The sequence below is a fragment of the Ahaetulla prasina genome, chromosome 4 (assembly GCF_028640845.1).
Source record: "Ahaetulla prasina isolate Xishuangbanna chromosome 4, ASM2864084v1, whole genome shotgun sequence".
Classification (NCBI taxonomy): Eukaryota; Metazoa; Chordata; class Lepidosauria; order Squamata; family Colubridae; genus Ahaetulla; species Ahaetulla prasina.
In genome coordinates this window covers 9,387,128-9,407,345 of record NC_080542.1, presented here as the reverse complement: position 1 = coordinate 9,407,345, position 20,218 = coordinate 9,387,128, and the positions used below count along the sequence as shown (strand labels likewise).

The 20,218-nt window shown below is 41.6% G+C and overlaps 1 protein-coding gene and 1 gene segment (V, D, J or C); one reads left to right on the top strand and one right to left on the bottom strand.

The window, feature by feature from the left end:
• The first annotated feature begins 672 nt into the window (after positions 1-672).
• Positions 673-1,267, top strand: LOC131197828 (immunoglobulin heavy variable 3-33-like). The segment is given in 2 exon segments: positions 673-791; positions 900-1,267. Coding segments are annotated over 2 exon segments (426 nt in total).
• Positions 1,268-8,680: 7,413 nt separating this feature from the next.
• LOC131197827 (vomeronasal type-2 receptor 26-like) lies at positions 8,681-19,162 on the bottom strand. Its single transcript, XM_058182356.1, has 4 exons — positions 18,368-19,162; positions 15,074-15,301; positions 11,985-12,111; positions 8,681-9,585 (listed from the first exon to the last, which is right to left on the bottom strand). The coding sequence occupies exons 1-4, from the start codon at positions 19,160-19,162 to the stop codon at positions 8,681-8,683; spliced, it is 2,055 nt and encodes a 684-aa protein (XP_058038339.1).
• Positions 19,163-20,218: the final 1,056 nt, after the last annotated feature.

Here is a 20,218-nt window from a genome sequence, read left to right as displayed (position 1 = left end):
GTGACTCTTTTGGACTGCAAGGCGAACAAACCGGTCAGTCCTAGAGGAGATCAACCCTGACTGCTCTTTAGAAGGCCAGATCCTGAAGATGAAACTGAAATCCTTTGGCCACCTAATGAGAAGGAAGGACTCACTGGAGAAGAGCCTAATGCTGGGAACAATTGAGGGCAAAAGAAGAAGGGGACGACAGAGAACGAGGTGGTTGGATGGAGTCACTGAAGCAGTAGGCATGAGCTTAAATGGACTCCAGAGGATGGTAGAGGATAGGAAGGCCTGGAGGAATCTTGTCCATGGAGTTGTGATGGGTCAGACACGACTTTGCAACTAACAACGAGGAGGAGGAGGAGGAGGAGGAGGAGGAGGAGGAGGAGGAGGAGGAGGAGGAGGAGGAGGAGGAGGAGGAGGAGGAGGAGGAGAATCAGAATCCATCAATAATCGTTAAGGAAAGAAAACTATTAGCTTTGAAGTTTGAACCAATGGGACCATTATGATGCTTACTCTCCTCATCTGTTCAGAACTTAGCGCCTCCCCAGTCATGTTGTCGATCTCCAAGAACAGCTGATGGGAAACGTTGCCCCTTTTATTTTGACCGATATGTAAATATACGGATGACTTCATGTAGAAATGCAAGGATTGCTCTGTGCCCCTTCATCATGAAGCCCCAACTCCATTCTCTTAGACTAAGACCAATCCCACGGCACTACCAGCTCCACCACCAACTCCCCCAAAAAAGATGAAGGGAAAAATTGTCCTTGGGCTGCAGTTACTTATATGTTCAGCCCTTTTCAGAGGTAAGGCGCGATTTTTCTTCCGCAGCACAAGTCCGCAGCACAGACTATATAATTAATTCTCTATACATTAATACATGAACGCGTATTAAAATGCATATCGATTCCTAGGTATCAAATCTGAAGGTCTCCTCGAACAATCGGGAGGAGGTTTGAAAAAACCTGGGGAGTCCCTCCGCCTTTCCTGCAGAGGTTCAGGGTTTGACTTTGGCAACGCGGGCCTGCATTGGGTGCGACAGGCTCCAGGGAAAGGACTGGAATGGATTGCAGTTATTTGGTTTGATGCAAGTAAGCAAGAATACGCAGAATCTGTGAAAGGGCGCTTCACCGTCTCCAGGGACAATACCAACCACCAGCTGTATCTGCAAATGGACAGACTGAAAATGGAAGACACAGCAGTCTACTACTGCAGAGCTTACACAGTGAGAGGAAGTGAATCTGGAAACTGGCAAAAACCTCCCTGTTATCAGTTACTGTGAAATTTTCAGTTTTCATGGTAGTTATTTCTCCTACTACTTACTTGTGCTCTAGTGGAGAACGAATGCCTGGTGATTCAAATGGCACTTCTCATCAAGTTCTCAAACATTTCCTTCATGTCTACTTTCTATAACAAATGGAATAGTTAAGGCTCTTCAGCATAGTGATAGCATTTAGACTTACATACCACTTCACAGTGCTTTACAGACCTCTGTGAGTGTTCTGTCTCCTTCCCCACTTCAGACCCACGAGCTGGCCTTCAGCCAGTGGATTCACAGCTCTTATCAGTCCTGGCAGAGAAATCGCAGCTGCCTGCCCAAGTTCAAACAAATGACTCACGTAACAAGACTTTCAGCTCTTTTTGAAATGGTTCAGCTAAACTTTTGCTTCCCATGGAGTGAGAGCAGTCCCAAAGCTCTTTATATATCCTGTGGAGTGGGGCTCCTGCCCCACCCTTCCTTCTGATGACGCCGCCTCTCTAATCTTCTGAAGCGCGGGTCAAGCCAAGCTTGATTATTATTATCAGCTGGGTCTGAAGGCGTAGCCTGGGGAAGGGAAGAATCAGGGGATGACGGCCTCGTTACGTCCTCCGACTGCTCTGGTTCTGGCTCCTGGAGCCAAGCCAAAGGAATCGGTGCTCCCGAGGTAAGCCTTACCAGCCCTTCCACCTCACTCTCGGAGTCACTTTCAGGCATGGGGCCAGGTTCGGGGGCTGGAGTCACAACAATGAGCTGCATATTGTCCCCAACAATTTGGGTCCTTATTTTACTGACCTTGGAAGGATGAAAAGCTGAGTCAACCTTGAGCCAGTGAGAATTGAACTGCCAAACTGCTGGCAGCCAGCACTCAGCAGAAGTAGCCTGCAGTACTGCATTCAAACCACTGTGCCTTCATGGCTCTTTGAACCACAACGCCACACAGCATGTTCATTTAGTCTTGCCTTTATCATTCTCCATAACTAATGAGCTTGTGTAAAGTTGTTTGGTTCCTCTTTGTTCCAAACACGACCCAACAGATAGATCTCCTAGGAATTGGGTCAGGTCAACAGTAGACAGTTTACAGTAGACAGTTTAAAATTATGGGGGTTGAGGATGTAACAACATAGTCAGGTAGTGTAGTGTCCCCCTCCCCCTCCAATGACCGGGTCAAGGAAGTCCGTATCAAATGTGGCAACGAAGCTTCTGAAGCTTGCCAAATTCCTTCGAGGTTTCTCAGGGCAGGCAGGAGTCCAAGTTATGACTTCAGTGATAGAGTCTGATATCAGCAAACTAGATGAGACTTTGCTTGACTCAAGGTTGGAATGCCAAAAGCAGATCCTTTATATAGGCTGTGGGGTATGGCTCCATGACTCAGCATTTATCCAGGCCTGTCCCTCCCTTCTTTCTGCTGGCGTCACCTCTCAGATCTCCGGAAGTGAGGATCCTCCCACTGTGAATTCTCTTCAGCTGGATCTGCTGTCAGTAATTCCAGCATGTGGCTGGCTTCCTGCTCACACACTTTAGGAGTGACGTTTCCCAGGCTTGTCTGTTCACTCCTGACATCCTGTCCGGGCATGGGGCCAGGGCCGTGGGTTGGAGGCATGACAGACCTTTCATCTTCATTATCAATCTCCGAGTCTGATAACAGGCCCGGGAGGAGATGGGAGGGGCCCGGCTGAGGAGAGGAGGGAGGACGAGGCCCAACAGGTAGTGCATTCCAGACATTGACCATTCTGTTGCTGAAGTAGTATTTTCTGTGATCAAATATGGAGTGGTTTACCTTGAGTTTGTATCTATATTGCACTTGTGTATTATTGAGGTTGAAGATGAAGTAGTCATTGACAGGTAGTATGTTGTAGTGGATAATTTTGTGTACTACGCTTAGGTCGGACCATAGGCGGCGTAGTTCTAGGTTTTCCAAGCCTAAAATTTCAAGCCTGGTAGCATAAGGTATTCTGTTGTGAGCAGAGGAGTTGAGGACTCTTTTCGTGAAATACCTCTGGACTCGCTCAATTGTATTAATGTCGGATATACAGTGTGGATTCCAGAAAGACGAGCTGTATTCGAGAATTGGTCTAGTCCTAGTCCACAGTACAATGTTATCAGAGAAGAAGCTTCACAAGATTAGGTTTACAACTCTTAATGCCTTTTTGGCAATGCTGTTACAGTGAGCTCTGGCACTTAGATTATTTGAGATGAGTACTCCAAAGTAGTAGTAATAATAATAATAATAATAATAATAATAATAATAATAATAATAATAATAATAATAATAATAATAATATCAGAGTTGGAAGGGACCTTGGAGGTCTTCTAGTCCAACACCCTGCCCAGGCAGAAAACCCTACACCATCTCAGACAGATGGTTATCCAACATTTTCTTAAAAATTTCCAGTGTTGGAGCATTCACAACTTCTGGTGGCAAGTTGTTCCACTGATTAATTGTTCTAACTGTCAGGAAATTTCTCCTTCTCCTTGACAGAGTAAGAATCATCTATGATTTCGTATCTGCCCAGCTTTTATTTGGTGTTCTTATTCATTCATTCATTCATTTATTTATTTTGCCAATGTGTAAGACAGATAGTTTTTTGGTTGAGATTTGGAGTTGCCAATTGTTTGACCATTCTGAACTAATGAGCTTGTGTAAAGTTGTTTGCCCTTTGTTCCAAATTTGACCCAACAGACAGATCTGTTATGATTTATCTTCCATTACCTTGGAAGGAAGTCTAGGAGTGGAGTGGACTGGGAACAGAGGCAATTGAGGCAGGAGAGGGATCTACAAGTGGGGACAGCAACACTGAGCTCAATAAATCTCTTGGTAAATATGGGGACTTTAAAAACTTTAATTGTTTTATTGAAAAAGTTTTACAAAAATTTTTCCCCCATTACATCCCACACCCTTCCCCCCACCCACCATCACCCACTCCCCCCCCCCCGGACTTCCCAGAGCAGAGTACAAGGTATACAATCTAACAATCATAAGCCAAAATACCCTAATTATCCATAAATTCCCATCCCTCCCCTAAAACCTCAACTCTCCTTCTCCATAAAAAGAAACCAAAAAAGAAGGAAATGTTCACCCATATTTCCCACATTTGGAAATACACCCACATTTGACTTACAGGCTCAAACAAATGAACATTATCCTTTCTACTTCTTTTATGTTCAAAAATTTTTACTTACATTTTACCCTTTCCCATAAAAGGAAACACTTTTCATCTGACAATGTTGCTTCTTTACTCCTTGATCTTTTTTAAAGATTACCATCCTTTGCTCCTCCCCTGCTATTTTCTGTATTTCTTCTCCCAAAGTTACAGCCCCAATTTCAAATTCTGTTTGCTTTACTTCCTCCTCCCTTTTTTTTAGCCATTTACACTTCTCCTCCCACCTTAACTTCTAAATCTGGTAAACTTCCAGCCTTCAATACCTTAACATAAAAATCTCTTGCTTTGGTAACTGCATTAAGACAATACTTCCGACTTTAAAAACTTTATTGACTATCTTGGTAACTTTAGGTTATTAGCAGTCGGCAAAGGACCTAACGCTACATCTGACTATTTGCTTTGATGTTTGAACCATTGTGACCATCAAGAAGTGATGATGATGATTCAAAGCCTCCTTAATGAAAACCTTTGTTTTTCTTGGGGAAAAAATGAAAAAAGAATAAGATCTGTTAAAGACAATGTGTTTCTTGCCAAGGAAATAAATGTAAGGAAATCAAGACTGCTGACTTTTGGAAGGACAGACACTGAAGCTGAAGCTCAAATACGTTGGCCAACAAATAAGGAAGGATAGAATAACAGAGTTGGAAGGGGCCTTGGAGGTCTTCTACTCCAACCCCCTGAACAAGCAGGAGACCCTAAACCAGTGATGGCTAACCTTTTTGCCATTGTATGCCAGGATGGGGGGGGGAAGGTTCATGTGTGCGTGTGCCCACAACCGTAATTCTATGCGCCCTGCTCTGCGCATGCGCGCGCAATCCCCCCCACTCCTGGCACGCGATGGCCCAGTAGGCCTGTTTTTCTTTCTCACCTGGCTCCAGGTCCTCTTTATGCAGCTGGGGAGGGCAAAAACAGCCCAAAATGGCCCATTTCCCAACTTCCGGTTGGACAGGAAGTGACAGAATCGAATCGAATCAAATAGAATAGAATCGAATAGAATAGAATAGAATAGAATAGAATTGAATAGAATAACAGAGTAGGAAGGGACCTTAGAGGTCTTCTAGTCCAACCCTCTGCTTAGGCAGGAAACCTTACACCACCACAGACAAGTGGTTATCCAACATCTTCTTAAAAACTTCCAGTGTTGAAGCATTCGCAACTTCTGGAGGCAAGTTGTTCCACTGAAGATTAATTGTTCTAACTCTCAGGAAATTTCTCCTTAGTTCTAAGTTGCTTCTTTCCTTGATTAGTTTCCACCCGTTGCTTCTTGTTCTACCCTCAGGTGCTTTGGAGAATAGTTTGACTCCCTCTTCTTTGTGGCAGCCCCTGAGATATTGGAACACTGCTATCATTTCTCCCTTAGTCCTTCTTTGGACTTGCCATCAGAAGTAGTGGGTGCTTCATCACTGGAGGATTTCTATTGTGTACATGCAACAGTGTTAATAAAATGATTCTGCTTTGAACATCATCATTATCATCGTCAAAAAATGAGAACAATTTTTGTAGTGGTCCTGTCATAAAGCAAAACGATATTGGCAAAAAATTAAATTACAAATAGAAGAAATTATAAATCACCATATAGAAATGAGGCCAGAAACATTTTTACTGGGAATAATTCCAGAGTCGTATGAAAAAGAAATACGGTTTTTAATGATCCACATAGTTACAGCAGCACGAATAGTCTACGCACAGAACTGGAAAAAATAACAATATACCATCTGAAGACAATGTAATTAGAAAAATCATGGAATGTGCAGAAATGGATAAGGTGACGAAGGAGATACATAAAATAAAAAGAGGAAACAGAAGATTATCTAGTCTGGGAGAGATGGAATAAATGGTTGGAGGAAAAAAGGGAAAAAAAATAAAAGGACAAGGAAAAATTAAATAATGGCTAAATTAGGAGTAGAAATAGAAGAACAAATAAAAAGAAACAAAAACTGTGGAAAGGAAATTGGGTACATGAGTATATCTAAGTACATATGTAAATGAAATAATTAGAATAATATAATATATTATAGTGATATACTTATGATATATTAGAAATATATGTATAAAAGATACATTAGGATAAGAGACACAAAATGTATAAGTATTGATGGAAACTGTTGAAAAGAAGAAAATGTTAATATTTCGTTTTTGTTTTTGCTTTTGTTTAAAAAAATCTGTTTAATAAAAATTATTTTTTTAAAAACAATGAGAGCAAAACAAAAAAACAAGAGAAAGAAATGAAGTCAAAAATTGTCTTCCAGGCAAAAGAAATCTAAAAATGGTAACCATATTGATAGCTCACAAGTCTACTCCAAAAACAATAACAAGTCATATTAAAACAGCAACATTTTTTAAAAATTGCTTTAAAATTTCCTCTATTGCTTAAAGACTCAATTCTATTTTATTTTTTTTTGCATTTATATCCCACCCTTCTCCAAAGACTCAGGGCGGCTTACACTATGTCAAGCAATAGTCTTCATTCTATTTGTATATTTATATACAAAGTCAACTTTTATTGCCCCCAACAATCTGGGTCCTCATTTTACCTACCTTATAAAGGATGGAAGGCTGAGTCAACCTTGGGCCTGGTGGGACTTGAACCTGCAGTAATTGCAAGCAGCTGCTGTTAATAACAGACTGTCTTACCAGCCTGAGCCACAGAGGCCCCTATTCAATTCTATGGTTCCAAGATTTCCTGAACGTAGTTACAAGGGAACATCCATTTATCAATATTTTTATTCTACAAAAGTTATTCCTTTGAATAACCACTGTGCCTCAGATCTGAACTGAATCCATAGTTCTTTTTGTGAAACTTGCTTACTACATTGTATTTTTTTGGCACTGCAATATTTATACAATGCTGTTTAAAATGATTAAGACACCAGTGTCTTGTAAAAAATTTTAGTAAAAATGTTTCCGGTTTACTTTCAACTGGTTGTTTATTTTTTCTAGCCATTTTTTAATATTTGCCCAGAATTTTTTTGCCATCGGACATGTCCACCATAGATGGTAATATGTTCCCTGAGTTGTTTTTTTTTTTGTTTTTGTTTTTTGCATTTCCAACATGTTGAATTATTTATTTATTTATTAATTAATTCAATTAATTAATTAATTATTATGCCAAAATGGACAAGTTGATAAAAGAAATGAAAGAGAAAGAAGAGACAGATTATTATATAATCTGGAATAAATGGTTTGAATGGCTTCAGTCTAGAAATAAAGGGGGAAAAACCCAAAGGGGAGTAATTAAGCAGTACAGAAATGTATTAGAAATGTATAATATGTAAATAATAAATATATAAGAATCTAGAAAAGTAAAGCTATTAGTATTAAATAATTTAATGTAAATAAAGATAACAAGTGTGATTTGGGGAAAAGATATAAAAGCAAAAGAAGACCACTAAGAAACGCTGTTTAGAAATAGGAAATATTTATATGTTATATGTCGTGTGTCAGATTGTGTATCACATTAAAACTATAAAAAAAATAATTAAAAAAAAGATACCAATATCTGGATAATTTAGGACATTGAGGGTAAAAGAAAGACAAAAAATATTATATCTACCTAAATTATACATTAATGCCAGTGTTAATAAATGTAAATTATTTTTATTTTCCTTCTAGAAGTGAATGTAACCTTAAAAAAAACTGCTGCATACATTATACCATTTGTCGCACAATAAAGATTTTTGTCTTTGAAGTCTGTATTGTCACTCAATGTTCTTTGCACATATTGAAAAAGAGAAAAGAAGATAAAGGGAATTTAACTACCATTGAAGTATTGGAAAATAAAGAGGAAAAAAGGGACAAAGAGGAGGAGAAAGGGGGGAAAAAAAGAAAATAACAGTTTCTAAGATCCCCTTTGTATTTCTGTTAATTTATATTATTTATAAATTTAGGCCTCCTTAGAAACCAGGCTGTAAATGTTCATATTTGCCATGCTGTGTGATGCATAGGAACTCTGTGTAAAACTCAAGTTCTTGACATCTCGTGCATCTTAAACATATTTCACTTCAGCCAAACTTATCACAAAAGCACTGTTGATCTCCATCAAAATCAAACAAGGACCATTAATCCATATGAATTAAAATATAGTCCATTGCTTTCCTACAAAGAAGACCATGCTTATCCAGAGTTTAGTTCATTGCATGTATTTCATAAAGAATAAGAAATGGAAATAGATGACTGCAGCTGAATGCACACATCAAATCCAGCAATGCAAGCAGGCTCCATAATTCTTCCTCCTAAATGTCTTCCCCGTTGGCAAGATTTGTAACCTGGAACCTCAGATCTTCCTCCTCTTTATCATCTGTACTTTGGTGTTCAGTTCAGGATGCAGTATGATTATGTAGCATTTGGGGGAAAAGATGCAGCCGAGTAATCCAGCCGTGGAGACTAGAATAGAGAAGATCTCCACAGCTACCATGTATTTTCCCTTAGTGCTCAGATAGGTTGGCACAAAGCTCAGCCAAACACTGCAAAACATCAGCATGCTAAACGTAATGAACTTCGCTTCGTTGAAAGTGTCTGGCAACTTTCTGGCGAGGAAAGCTACAGTGAAGCTGATGAGGGATAGGAATCCCATGTAGCCCAGGACAAAGTAAAACATAACGATGGAACCTTCGTTACACTTTGCTATGATCTCTTTGGCTAGTGACTGCATATCCAAATCTGGATACGGGGGAGAAGTTGCCAACCACACCACGCAAATGCCTACTTGGATAAAGGCGCTTACAACAATGGTGAAGCTAGACATTTTTCTTCCAAGCCACCTTCTCATGTTGGATCCTGGTTTGGTAGCCATGAAAGCAACCACCACCATGATAGTTTTGGCCAACACACAAGAAATGGCTACCGAGAAGATGATGCCAAAAGCAGACTGCCGGAGAACGCAGGTTACCTTGTTAGGTTCTCCAAGGAATAGCAAAGAAGAAAGGAAGCAGAGGAGGAGGGAAAGGAGGAGAAGGTAGGTGAGATCCCGGTTGTTGGCTTGGACGATGGGAGTATTTTGATGTGTAATAAATATTCCAAGTATCAAGACGGTGGTGAAAGAAAAGCAAAAGGCTGCTGAGGAGAAAATAATTCCCAATGGTTCCTCGTAGGAAAGGAAAGTTATCACTTTAGGAAAACACTTGTCTCTACTTCTGCTTGCATAGTGATCTTCTGGACAGTGGAAGCAACTGTCCATATCTTTGAGAAAAAAAAAAGATAAACAGTCATGAATTAATATATAATTGCATGAGTATGTTTTCATGGAAGCATCTATCCATGGAAGCCTCTATCCATACTGACTAGGTCTTCTTTGCCTCCCATCGTTTGCCTCCCATCGACCTGTGCTCTCCCATAGGGAGGGCCTCCTCAGGGTGCCGTCAGACAAAAAATGTTGGCTGGCGACCCCCAGGGGGAGAGCCTTCTCTGTGGGGGTACCTACCCTCTGGAATGAGCTTCCCCCAGGACTTTGACAACTTCCCGACCTCCGGATCTTTTGCCACGAGCTGAAGACCTACTTGTTCTTCCGTGCAGGACTGGCATAAAATAGAAGTCTATTATTAATTTTAATGGGTTTTTTTATGGTTTTATTGTGTATTTTAATTAATGGGCCAAATTGAATAGGTTTTTTAAAATTGGTTTTAATTGTATATTATATTTCTTATTGTTTTTACTTGGCTGTAAACTGCCCTGAGTCCTTCAGGAGAAGGGCAGTATAGAAATTAAATTATTATTATTATTATTATTATTATTATTATTATTATTATTATTATTATTATTATTATTATTATTATTATTATTATTATTATTATTATTATTATTATTATTATTATTTATGACACTGAGAACAATTAACCAGTGGAACGACTTGCCTTCATAAGTTTTGGATGGTCCATCACTGGAGGGCTTTTAAGAAGAGAGTGGATAGCCACTTGTCTGAAATGGTATAAGGTCTCCTGTTTGAGCAAGAAGCCCTACAAGGTCTCTTCCAACTCCATTACTCTCTTGCTATCCATTATAAAGATGGCCTTCTAAAAACATTCTTGTACTACTATTTAAAATATGCTTCTTTTGATTTTCCTTAGTTTTAAAAATGCCAGCAAACTACATTCAGGAGTCTGTCAAAACTTAAACGTTCTGGAAAACATCATATTGAGAAAGACTATATTAGGAGAATGTGGCTGTTAAAGTGTTAGTAATATGAGCAGTGGTAGGATTCAAATAATTTAACAACCCGTTCTCTGCCCTAATGATTTCTTCCAACAACCAGTTCACCAAACTGCTCAGAAAGTTTAACAACAGGTTCTCCCAAAGTGGTGCAAACTGGCTGAATCCCACCACTTAATATGACCCTCGAGAGCCGTGATGGAGAAGCTATGGCACATGTGCCCAAAGTGGCATGTGGAGCCATGTCACCTGGCACGTGCGGCGTCGCCCGTTCCTCTTCTGGGTTTCTGGCGTGCATGCGCATTTGATGATTAGCTGGCCTTTGTGTGTGTGGCAGTGCCGGAAACCAGAAGAGCTGGTCTTCCGTTTTCTGGTGTGAGCATGCATGCCGGCTAGCTGATTGGTGCATGTGCATGGTGCCAGTAATCGGAAGATTTGCTTGCACACCGGAAACCGGAAGTACCTTATCTGGCGCATGCATGCCCCCTGAGCAGCTCCTCTTCCTGGTCGCAGCCCTGACGAGAGCGCACACGAAGCGCTCCCTTTTTGGCACTTGATGCTGAAAAGGTATTGGTTACCACCTTTAAAGCACTCCATGGCTTAGGACTGGGCTACTTACGGGACCATCTACTGCCGGCCTCTATCTCCCAGCGTCTGGTACGTTCCCACAGAGAGGGACTCCTCAGGGTGCTGTCAGCCAAACAGTGTCGACTGGCAGCCCCCAGGGGGAGGGCCTTCTCTGTGGGGGCTCCTACCCTGTGGAACGAACTTCCGCCCCGGCTTCGACAACTACCTGACCTTAGGACCTTTCGCCGCGAACTTAAAACCTATTTATTTCGTATGGCTGGACTGGCCTGATTTTAAATTCTAAATTTTAAATTTTAATTGAACTTTGATGGGTTTTAAATTTCTGTAATTTTATGGGGTGTAATGTTATTTTAAATTTTCTGGCAAATTTGAATCAGTTTTTTAAGGGTTGTTTTAATTATGGTGTATGTTTCTGTTTGTATTTTATTTGCCTGTTCACCGCCCTGAGTCCTTCGGGAGAAGGGCGGTATACAAATTAAAACATTATTATTATTATTATTATTATTATTATTATTATTATTATTATTATTATTATTATTATTATTATTATTATTATTATTATTATTATTATTATTATTATTATTATTATTATTATTATTATTATTAATATTATTATTATTATTAATATTATTATTATTATTAATATTATTATTATTAAAAGGTTTGCCATTACTGCTCAGAGTAACTCAAATTAATTAAGAGGAAACAAAAGAGGCTCATTCAAGGAACACTAATGCAATTTTTTTATTTCTCCCATTTGCCAAATTGTGGTATAACTTGTATTTTTGGACAAGTTTTGTATCTTGCTGCGACCAACTCATGAGAAAGATCAATTCAAAACTCACCTTTCGATTTTGAAATCATTCCTTCGGGGCATTGAACACAGCCGTAGCAACAGAATTTCTTCCCATCCTCCTTTTTTTTATGATAACCCGGTTCACAGGAATTTGTGCACACCGAAAGAGGAATCATCTAACCAGAAAAAGGCGATTTATGTTTTTAACAATTTTGAAGTGACATTTCGGAATCCAAACAGGAGAAATATATCGTTCCATTTTCCTTGCTATAATTGATCCATTAGGGCAGGTTATTTTTCAAAAGGCAACTGGACTATGTTTTTCCTTGAGGAAGAAGACTTAGGAGTGGTGCGGTGGCCTAGAGGTGGAGCTCTCATCTCACAATCAGGAGGCTGTGAGTTCGATCCTAAGTAGAGGCAGATCTCATCGATCTCATCTCACAATCAGGAGGCTGTGAGTTTGATCCTAAGTAGAGGCAGATATTTCTCTCTCTGGCCACACTGAGAATATATCTGCTGAACAAAACTCTGCATTGGCGACAGGAAGGGCATCCGGCCAGTAAACATTCTACTAGCTCCATTCAGTTGCCTAGACTTCACCCCACAAGAGATTATGGGGTTGTTAAAAGATGAAAAAGACCTTTCACTTCTCATCCAAGAAGCTTCATTAGTTCTGACTAATGGATGAAGTTTCATCTTCTTCCTCAAGGAAAGGCATAGTCCAGTTGCTTTTTGAAAAAGCACCTTTGGGACAACCTAGTTGACTGAGAATCTCCATAGAATCTCCATACGTCCATCCTAAGTTTCTTCCTCTGAAAGTTGAGCCACTGGAGACTCCTGCTTCCCTTGTCTCATTATTTCCTAGGAAGCGTCTCTTCCCTCTGTTTCTCAAAATCTGTTCTGTCCCCCCTTCGCCTCCGTCCGAGTAATGGCTTAATTAGCTGGCACTATCAGCTCTGGCAGCAGAATAATGAACGTCTGCCAAGTTCTCTGTTATCTTCCTCAACGCTGGTGAGTCACTCAGGAACAAACTTCAGCTCTTAGTTAATCAGTTGATTTGCCTGCTATGAAGAGACACAGCAGTGCTCACTGCCTTTATATCCTGTGGGGTGTGGCTCCATGACTCAGCACTTCCTAGGCCTGCCCCACCCCTGCTTCTGTTGTTCCCTCCTTTCCTGCCTACGAAACCTAGGGTCCAACCAAGTCTGTTTGCCATCAGCTGGGTCTGGAGGCGTGGCCTGGGGGGGAGAAAGGGTCAGGGACGGAGGCCTCATTATCTCGTCCACTTGGCCTGCCTTTGGCTCCTGGAGCTGAGCCAGGGAAGCCGGTGCTCCTGAGGTAAGTCCTGACGGCCCTTCCCCCTCACTTTCCAAGTCACTTTCTGGCAGGAGGCCCGGCTCAGGGGGCGCAGACACAACAAGATCAGAGATGTCAAACTTGATTTAATTGAGGGCCACATCAGGGTTGTGTTTGACCTCAGGAGCCACAGTGGGCATGGTCAGGGTGGGCATGGCCTGTTTGATGTCAGGTGGAGGAGGAGATAGTCTTTCAAACAGACGTGACCCAACTCCATAAGATTATAGATATTGGTAATTTTTACTAAGCATGTCCGATAGCGAGGAAAGCAAAGCCAGAACTGAAAGTAATTATAATTGTACAAAAGTATTTCCTCTCATGAACCCTCCTCTCTCCAGAGTTCAAACAGTCATAGTCCAATGTCCTCTTCCTCCTTGGCCACATGTTGTTTCACTTTCGATGTTCTCCCCCTGTCAATCTTCCGGATGGAATGCGAAGCAGGCAACTCCCATTACATTCACGCCGCCAAATCACTTTAAAAGTCTGTTTGAAAGACTATCTCCTCCTCCACCTGAAATGACAGCTGAACCCTGGCAACAGTAAAAACCTCCTCCCTTCCCCATAAATCATGTAAGACATTCAGTAAGAAAAAACCTTTAACAAAGTAATAAAACAGTAAAACACTCCAATAGGTAAATATACACTTAAAATAAAAGCAGAGGCTGACACTCGTGTTGGGGGCATCTGTGGTGGCCCGAGTGCTCTGCCAGTGAAAACAGGCTCCCGAGCTCCTTTTTCAGCCTCCCGCCACCCTCTGCCAGTAAAAATGTAGCTTAGGGGGCACCTCTGCCAGTTTTCACTGGCAGAGGGTGACAGGAGGCCATCACAGCCGAAAACGAAGTCTGAGAGGAATGTGTGTGGCCCTCCCAAGCTCCATTTTCACTGGCAGAGGCACCATGGCCAGGCCTTTTGTCAGGGTTCCAAGTAATACCTCCAATGAAGGAAAACTCTGAGGATTGAGTTTCCTCAAAGTTCCATTTTATTCGAGATGTTATATTGGCACATCTAGGAAAACCCAAATCTGAGTTTTCCTCACCCAAAAGAAAGTCCAAGTCCCTGCCCCAGCACCCACATGTCCATCACATTGTCCAATCAACGCATCATCCCAGCTGGAAATGCCTCCTAGTCATACCCCTCCAGGTACAGGGCAGCTTGGCTTTGATTCTCAAAGAAAGGAATGCTATTTTGAATACTTTTACTACTTTTGGGGCCGTGATAGCTCAGGCTGTAAGAAGCCTGTTATTAAAACACAGCAGCCTGCAATTATTGCAGGTTCAAGCCCGGCCCAAGGTTGACTCAGCCTTCCATCCTTTATAAGGTAGGTAAAATGAGGACCCAGATTGTTGGGGGGGCAATAAGTTGACTTTGTAAATATACAAATAGAATGAGACTATTGCCTTATACACTGTAAGCCGCCCTGAGTCTTCGGAGAAGGGCGGGATATAAATGTAAATAAATAAATAAATAAATAAATAAATAAATAAATAAATAAATAAATAAATAAATAAATAAATAAATAAATAAATAAATAAATAAATAAATAAATAAATAAATAAATAAATAAATAATAAATACTTAGCTCCCCAGCTCCATACAATCCCCCCTTCCAGTTTGCTGACACCTTCCAGTTTGCTGACACCTGCTATTTCTAGGGCAGCCAGATCTTTGCTATTTCGAGGGCAGGCTGGATCTGGGCCCCGGGCCTTGAGTTGACACCTCTGCTTAAGATCATCCACACCTTCCATTACAAATGAGGACCATGTCTAAGAGCAGAATTCATACCTGATTATAAAACTCTGGCCAGAAAATTTTATTTTCATGGATGGTGATTTTTTGTTCTTCAAAACCATGAGGACTCAATTCTCCAAGTTTCGTTCTAATAAAGGAGTTGTTGGGGAATATGACCAAATTGACAATATCAAATCCAGCAACCAGTTCTCTATTTTCATTAAAGGACACTGTTTCTCCAGCCGAGTTGTTAAAGCCAATGCACTGAAGAACTGAGTGGAGCTAGATGAAAGAGGGAAAGAGAAGCTGATGGATTCAAGGCAGGGATGAATTCCAGCGGGTTCTGACAGGTTCTGGAGAACTGGTAGCGAAAATTCTGAGTTTTTTCGGACAACTGGTCATGGAAATTTTGAGTAGTTCAGAGAACCAGCAAGTACCACCTCTAGCTGGTCCCAGAGTGGAGTGGGAATGGAGATTTTGCAATATCCTTCCCCCAGGAGTAGGGAGGGAATGGGGATTTTGTAGTATCCTTCCCCTGGAGCTGGGTGAAAATGGAGATTTTGCAGTATCCTTTTCCTGCCACATCCGCCAAGCCACAGCACGCCCACCAAGCCACGCCTACAGAACCGGTAGTAAAAAAAATGGATTTCACCACTGATTCAAGGGTACTTGAAGATATAGAGGATATTGGGAAATAATTCTCACTCAGTTGACAAATTCAAGGGTACTTAAAATTGGCTAGCAAATTCTCACTCAGTAGTTACAGGTGTTGTATAGTGATGCATGCCACAGAACTGGAGAAATGGGCTTTGGACAAGTTTAATTCAAAATGGGGCTAATTTTCACTGCTATTTTCTGCAAGTAATTGGCCATCTCCAGTCTGACTTTCTCATGAGACTTGGCAAGGACAGCTTCTATCTTTCCCTCAAATTATTCTTGTCTGTTGCCAAGAATTGATATACAGCTCGTTCCATTATTTCACATCCATTTAGTTTAGTGTGGCTTTATTAGTCCAAGATCTTAGGCAATCACAAGAAACAAAAGCCTTTCAACTTTTCCAGTACGTTACTGGAAAATCACAAATAGTTCCTTTGCATATATAAATAAATAAATAAATAAATAAATAAATATGTATGTATGTATGTATGTATGTATGTATGTATGTATACATACATACATACATACATACATACTTATTTATTTATTTATTTATTTATTTATTTATTTATTTATTTATTTATTTATTTATTGTAGGTCTTTGGTTATTCGGGTTTTCTCCCACGTAAAATTGGAAGTGTCTTGGCGACATTTCGACAAAGTCTCATTCATCATCTTCAGGCCGGTGTTTTCAGCTTCGTGCTTCTAGGAGAAATGGAGAATTTTCTCCTAGAAGCACGAAGCTGTAAACACCTAGCCTGAAGATGACGAATGGGACTTTATCGAAATGTCACCAAGACACTTCCAATTTTACACGGGAGAAAACCCCAATAACCAAAGACCTACATATATATATATGTATATATAATCAGATAAATAATCAGAGAAGCCATCGAGATAGAAAAACGTCCACACAGCATGAATAAACGAGATGATACCTCCCGCCTATCAGCCATTTGGAAACCCGCCCTTATCAACAAATGAGTCCCTAACATGAAGAATGATGCAAGACCCACACTCACAAGTGCCACACAGCATGTCACCACCACACATCCATACAGAAAGCAAACTCAAACCCACACCGATAATGAAGCACGACCATGGACCAGAAGCCAGACCGCAGCTGCATCATTAGCCACTTCAAACCCCTCCAATCCATACATGCAGCAGACTGACACCCACCATGAAGATGGAGCACAACCATGACCACGAAGCCAAACAACAGCAATGCAGCTCACCAACTCAAATCCCCCTGCATCTCAGTCCAACCTGAGCACAACCAAGCCCCCCCCAACAGAACACACCCCCATCCAATCAGAGCACAGCCAACCTCACCATCCAATCAGAGCACAGCCAAACCCCCAACCAATCAAAACACACCCCCACCCAATCAGAACACAGCCAAGCTCCCAACCAATCAGTTCAAACCCCCACTAGCAGTTAAAAGGAAGAAACAGCTGCGATCATACATTTCTCCTAGAAATACGAAACTGTAAGCACCTAGCCTGATGATGATGAATGGGATTTCGTCGAAATGTCACCAAGAAACTTCGAATTTTACGCAGGAGAAAACCCGATTAACCGAAGACCTACATACAAACACCCGCGAAAATCTCAGAAAACAAATATATATCTATATCTATATCTATATCTATATCTATATCTATATCTATATCTATATCTATCTATCTATCTATACATACATACATACATACATACATACATACATACATACATACATACATATACATATACATATCCTCTTTTGAATTCTCCTGGACCAGTGGTCCTCAAACTTTTTAAACAGGGGGCCAATCCATGGTCCCTCAGACTGTTGGGGGGGAGGGAGACCAGCTGGGTGGGTGTGGCTAGGTGGTCATGTGACTGGGTGAGCGTGGCTGATTTAGCAGCCCAAACAATACATGCAAATTAATTTTTAATTTGTTTGGCTCCTGGAGGGGTGGAAAGCAGGTTAGTGAAGAGATGTGGTAGCCTTGGGGTATGTATGAGGCAGCTGGTTCTATCCAGATCGCGCGAACCGGTAGCGCCGGCAGCGGGAGGCTCCTCCCACCCACCCAGATGTCATCACATCCTGTTTTTGACCCTGTGTGCGTGTGGAGAAAGCTCTGCGCATGCGTGGAGGAGGTGCACACATTCACATTTGCAAACCAGTAGTGAAATTAAATCAATACTACCCCTGGTACGAGGGACTTCTGTGTGTCTGTGTGTGTCTGTGTGTCTTTGTGTGTCTCCCTCTCTGTCTCTCTGTCTCTCTCTGAAGCCAGGGAGGCAAAAAATGAGCCTCCACAGGCCTCCTTGCATCCCGTTTTTGGCCTTCCCCGGCCTCCAGTACCTCTCTGCCGCCCAAAAATGGGCCTGTGTTTGGCCTCCAGAGGCCTCCACATGTCCCATTTTTGGGCTCCCTGGCCTCCGGAATGTTGGTGGGGGCTGCGGGTAGGCAGGGTGATGTGGGCGGGGCAGCCTCATGGTCCCCTGCGGACCAGATTAATGGCTTCGGTGGGCTATATCCAGCCCACTGGCTGTAGTTTGAGGATCCCTCTCCTATACCTTGGAGTGATGTGATACTTTCAATAAGTAAAATCCCTATGCTTCACTTTGTCAAAATGAACTGCTTCAGTTCTTCTGGGAGCAAGCTATAGACTTTACACAGGACCATAGTTGAAATGTTACCTGCCAAGGATGGATTTCTTGAAGACGTCGTCTTCTCGTTATTTCTCCGAATGGAGATCTAGATGATAGCACAGCATGCAGAGCATGTGCTATGGAATAGACTGCATTGTATACACTGTAACTGTGGCCAGTCATGCTCATCTCAAAAACAGGGCTAGGAAGATCTCTCAACTTCTCATTGCCATTGCACGTACCAGCAGCGTCATCTGATCCTTGAAAATTTGGAAGTGAACACTCAAAGGCTTGCTCCCAGAATTTCTTGAGAAAACCACTTCCTTCTGTCTCAAAAGGCTTTACGTTCTGAAGATAGGCTTGGAACCCCTGAGGCTTATTTGAGTGAATAGAGAAGGAAATAGTCCCTTGGAAAATTTTAAAAAAAGTGCGAGTAATGAAGGATGTCACGGTAAAATCAATCTGGACGGTTGTGATCCATATCTTTCCAAGGGAGACGTTTGCTCCGTATTGATGATCTGCTAGAGGCACTAAAGTGCTCAGCCACAGAAGGGTCATACTTTCACCATAAATGAGGCACGCTCTAGCTCGCCTATCCATGAAGGTCTGATAGACAATTGATGCCATCTCTCCAAGTTCATCAAATGGAAGAAAGAGACCCTGCTTAGGGAGCATTCGTCTGAAAGCAGAACAGATTCCATTTTCGTGGAACATCTTCTCCAGGTTGTCCAAGAAATGTTCCCCTGTCTCATCATCCACAGCAAGTAGCCCAATCCATGTCCATCTGAAATGTAGAAGCAATTGGACCACGCCTTTATACAGGTGACTTTCATTTGGGACCATGTGATAAAAGGAACGTGGACGTGTTTTGTCTTCTGAGGCAAAGGAACCATAACTAAGCTAAAAAGGAATGTAAGACTTTTTTTAAAGATAGATTGGGCTGTTGGGCTATCAGTGTATCTACTTTATTTCAGAAACTACATTTGGAAAAACAAGCCATGAATTAGAAACTATCAAGACTCTTCATCCTTTCTTCCTGCTCTCTGTGTCTCTGTTTCTCTCTCTCTCTCTCTCTCTCTTTCTCTCTCTCTGTCTCTCTCTGTCTGTCTTCTGTCTCTCTCTCTGTCTCTCTCTGTCTTTGTCTCTTTCTGTCTCTGTGTCTGTCTCTCTCTGTCTCTCTGACTGTCTCTCTCTGTCTTTGTTTCTCTGTCTCTCCCTCTCCCTCTGTCTCTCTCTGTCTCTCTTTCTCTGTGTCTCTGTGTCTCTCTGTCTCTGTCTCTCTCTCTGTCTCTCTTGGTCTCTCTCAGTCTTGGTCTTGGTCTCGGTATCGGTCTCTCTCTCTCTCTTTCTGTCTCTCTCTCTGTGTCTCTGTCTTTGTCTCTTTCTCTCTCTCTGTCTCTCTCTGTCTGTCTCTCTGTCTGTCTCTGTCTCTATCTGTCTCTGTCTTTGTCTCTTTCTCTCTCTCTCTCTCTCTCTCTCTCTGTCTGTCTCTCTGTCTCTCCCTCTCCCTCTGTCTCTCCCTCTGTCTCTCTTGGTCTCTCTCAGTCTTGGTCTCAGTCGGTCTCTCTCTCTCCCCCCTCTCTCTCTGTGTCTGTCTCTGTCTCTGTCTCTCTTCTCTGTCTCTGTCTCTCTCTGTCTCTGTCTCTCTCTCTCTCTCTCTCTCTGTCTTTCTCGCTCTGTTTCTGTCTGTCTGTCTGTCAGTCTCTCTCTCTTCCCCCCACCCTTCTCTCTGAAACAATGTAACAGGAGAAGAAATACATGAATGGTACATTAACAAGTTTGATTTCCTCAACATTAGTTTTTACCTGTGGAAACTTGTAAAGATTTAAGAAGTCTGCCATGTGGGTTGAGATGTCCAAACTCATTCCCCCAATGACCGCCATAAGATTCCTCTCTGAG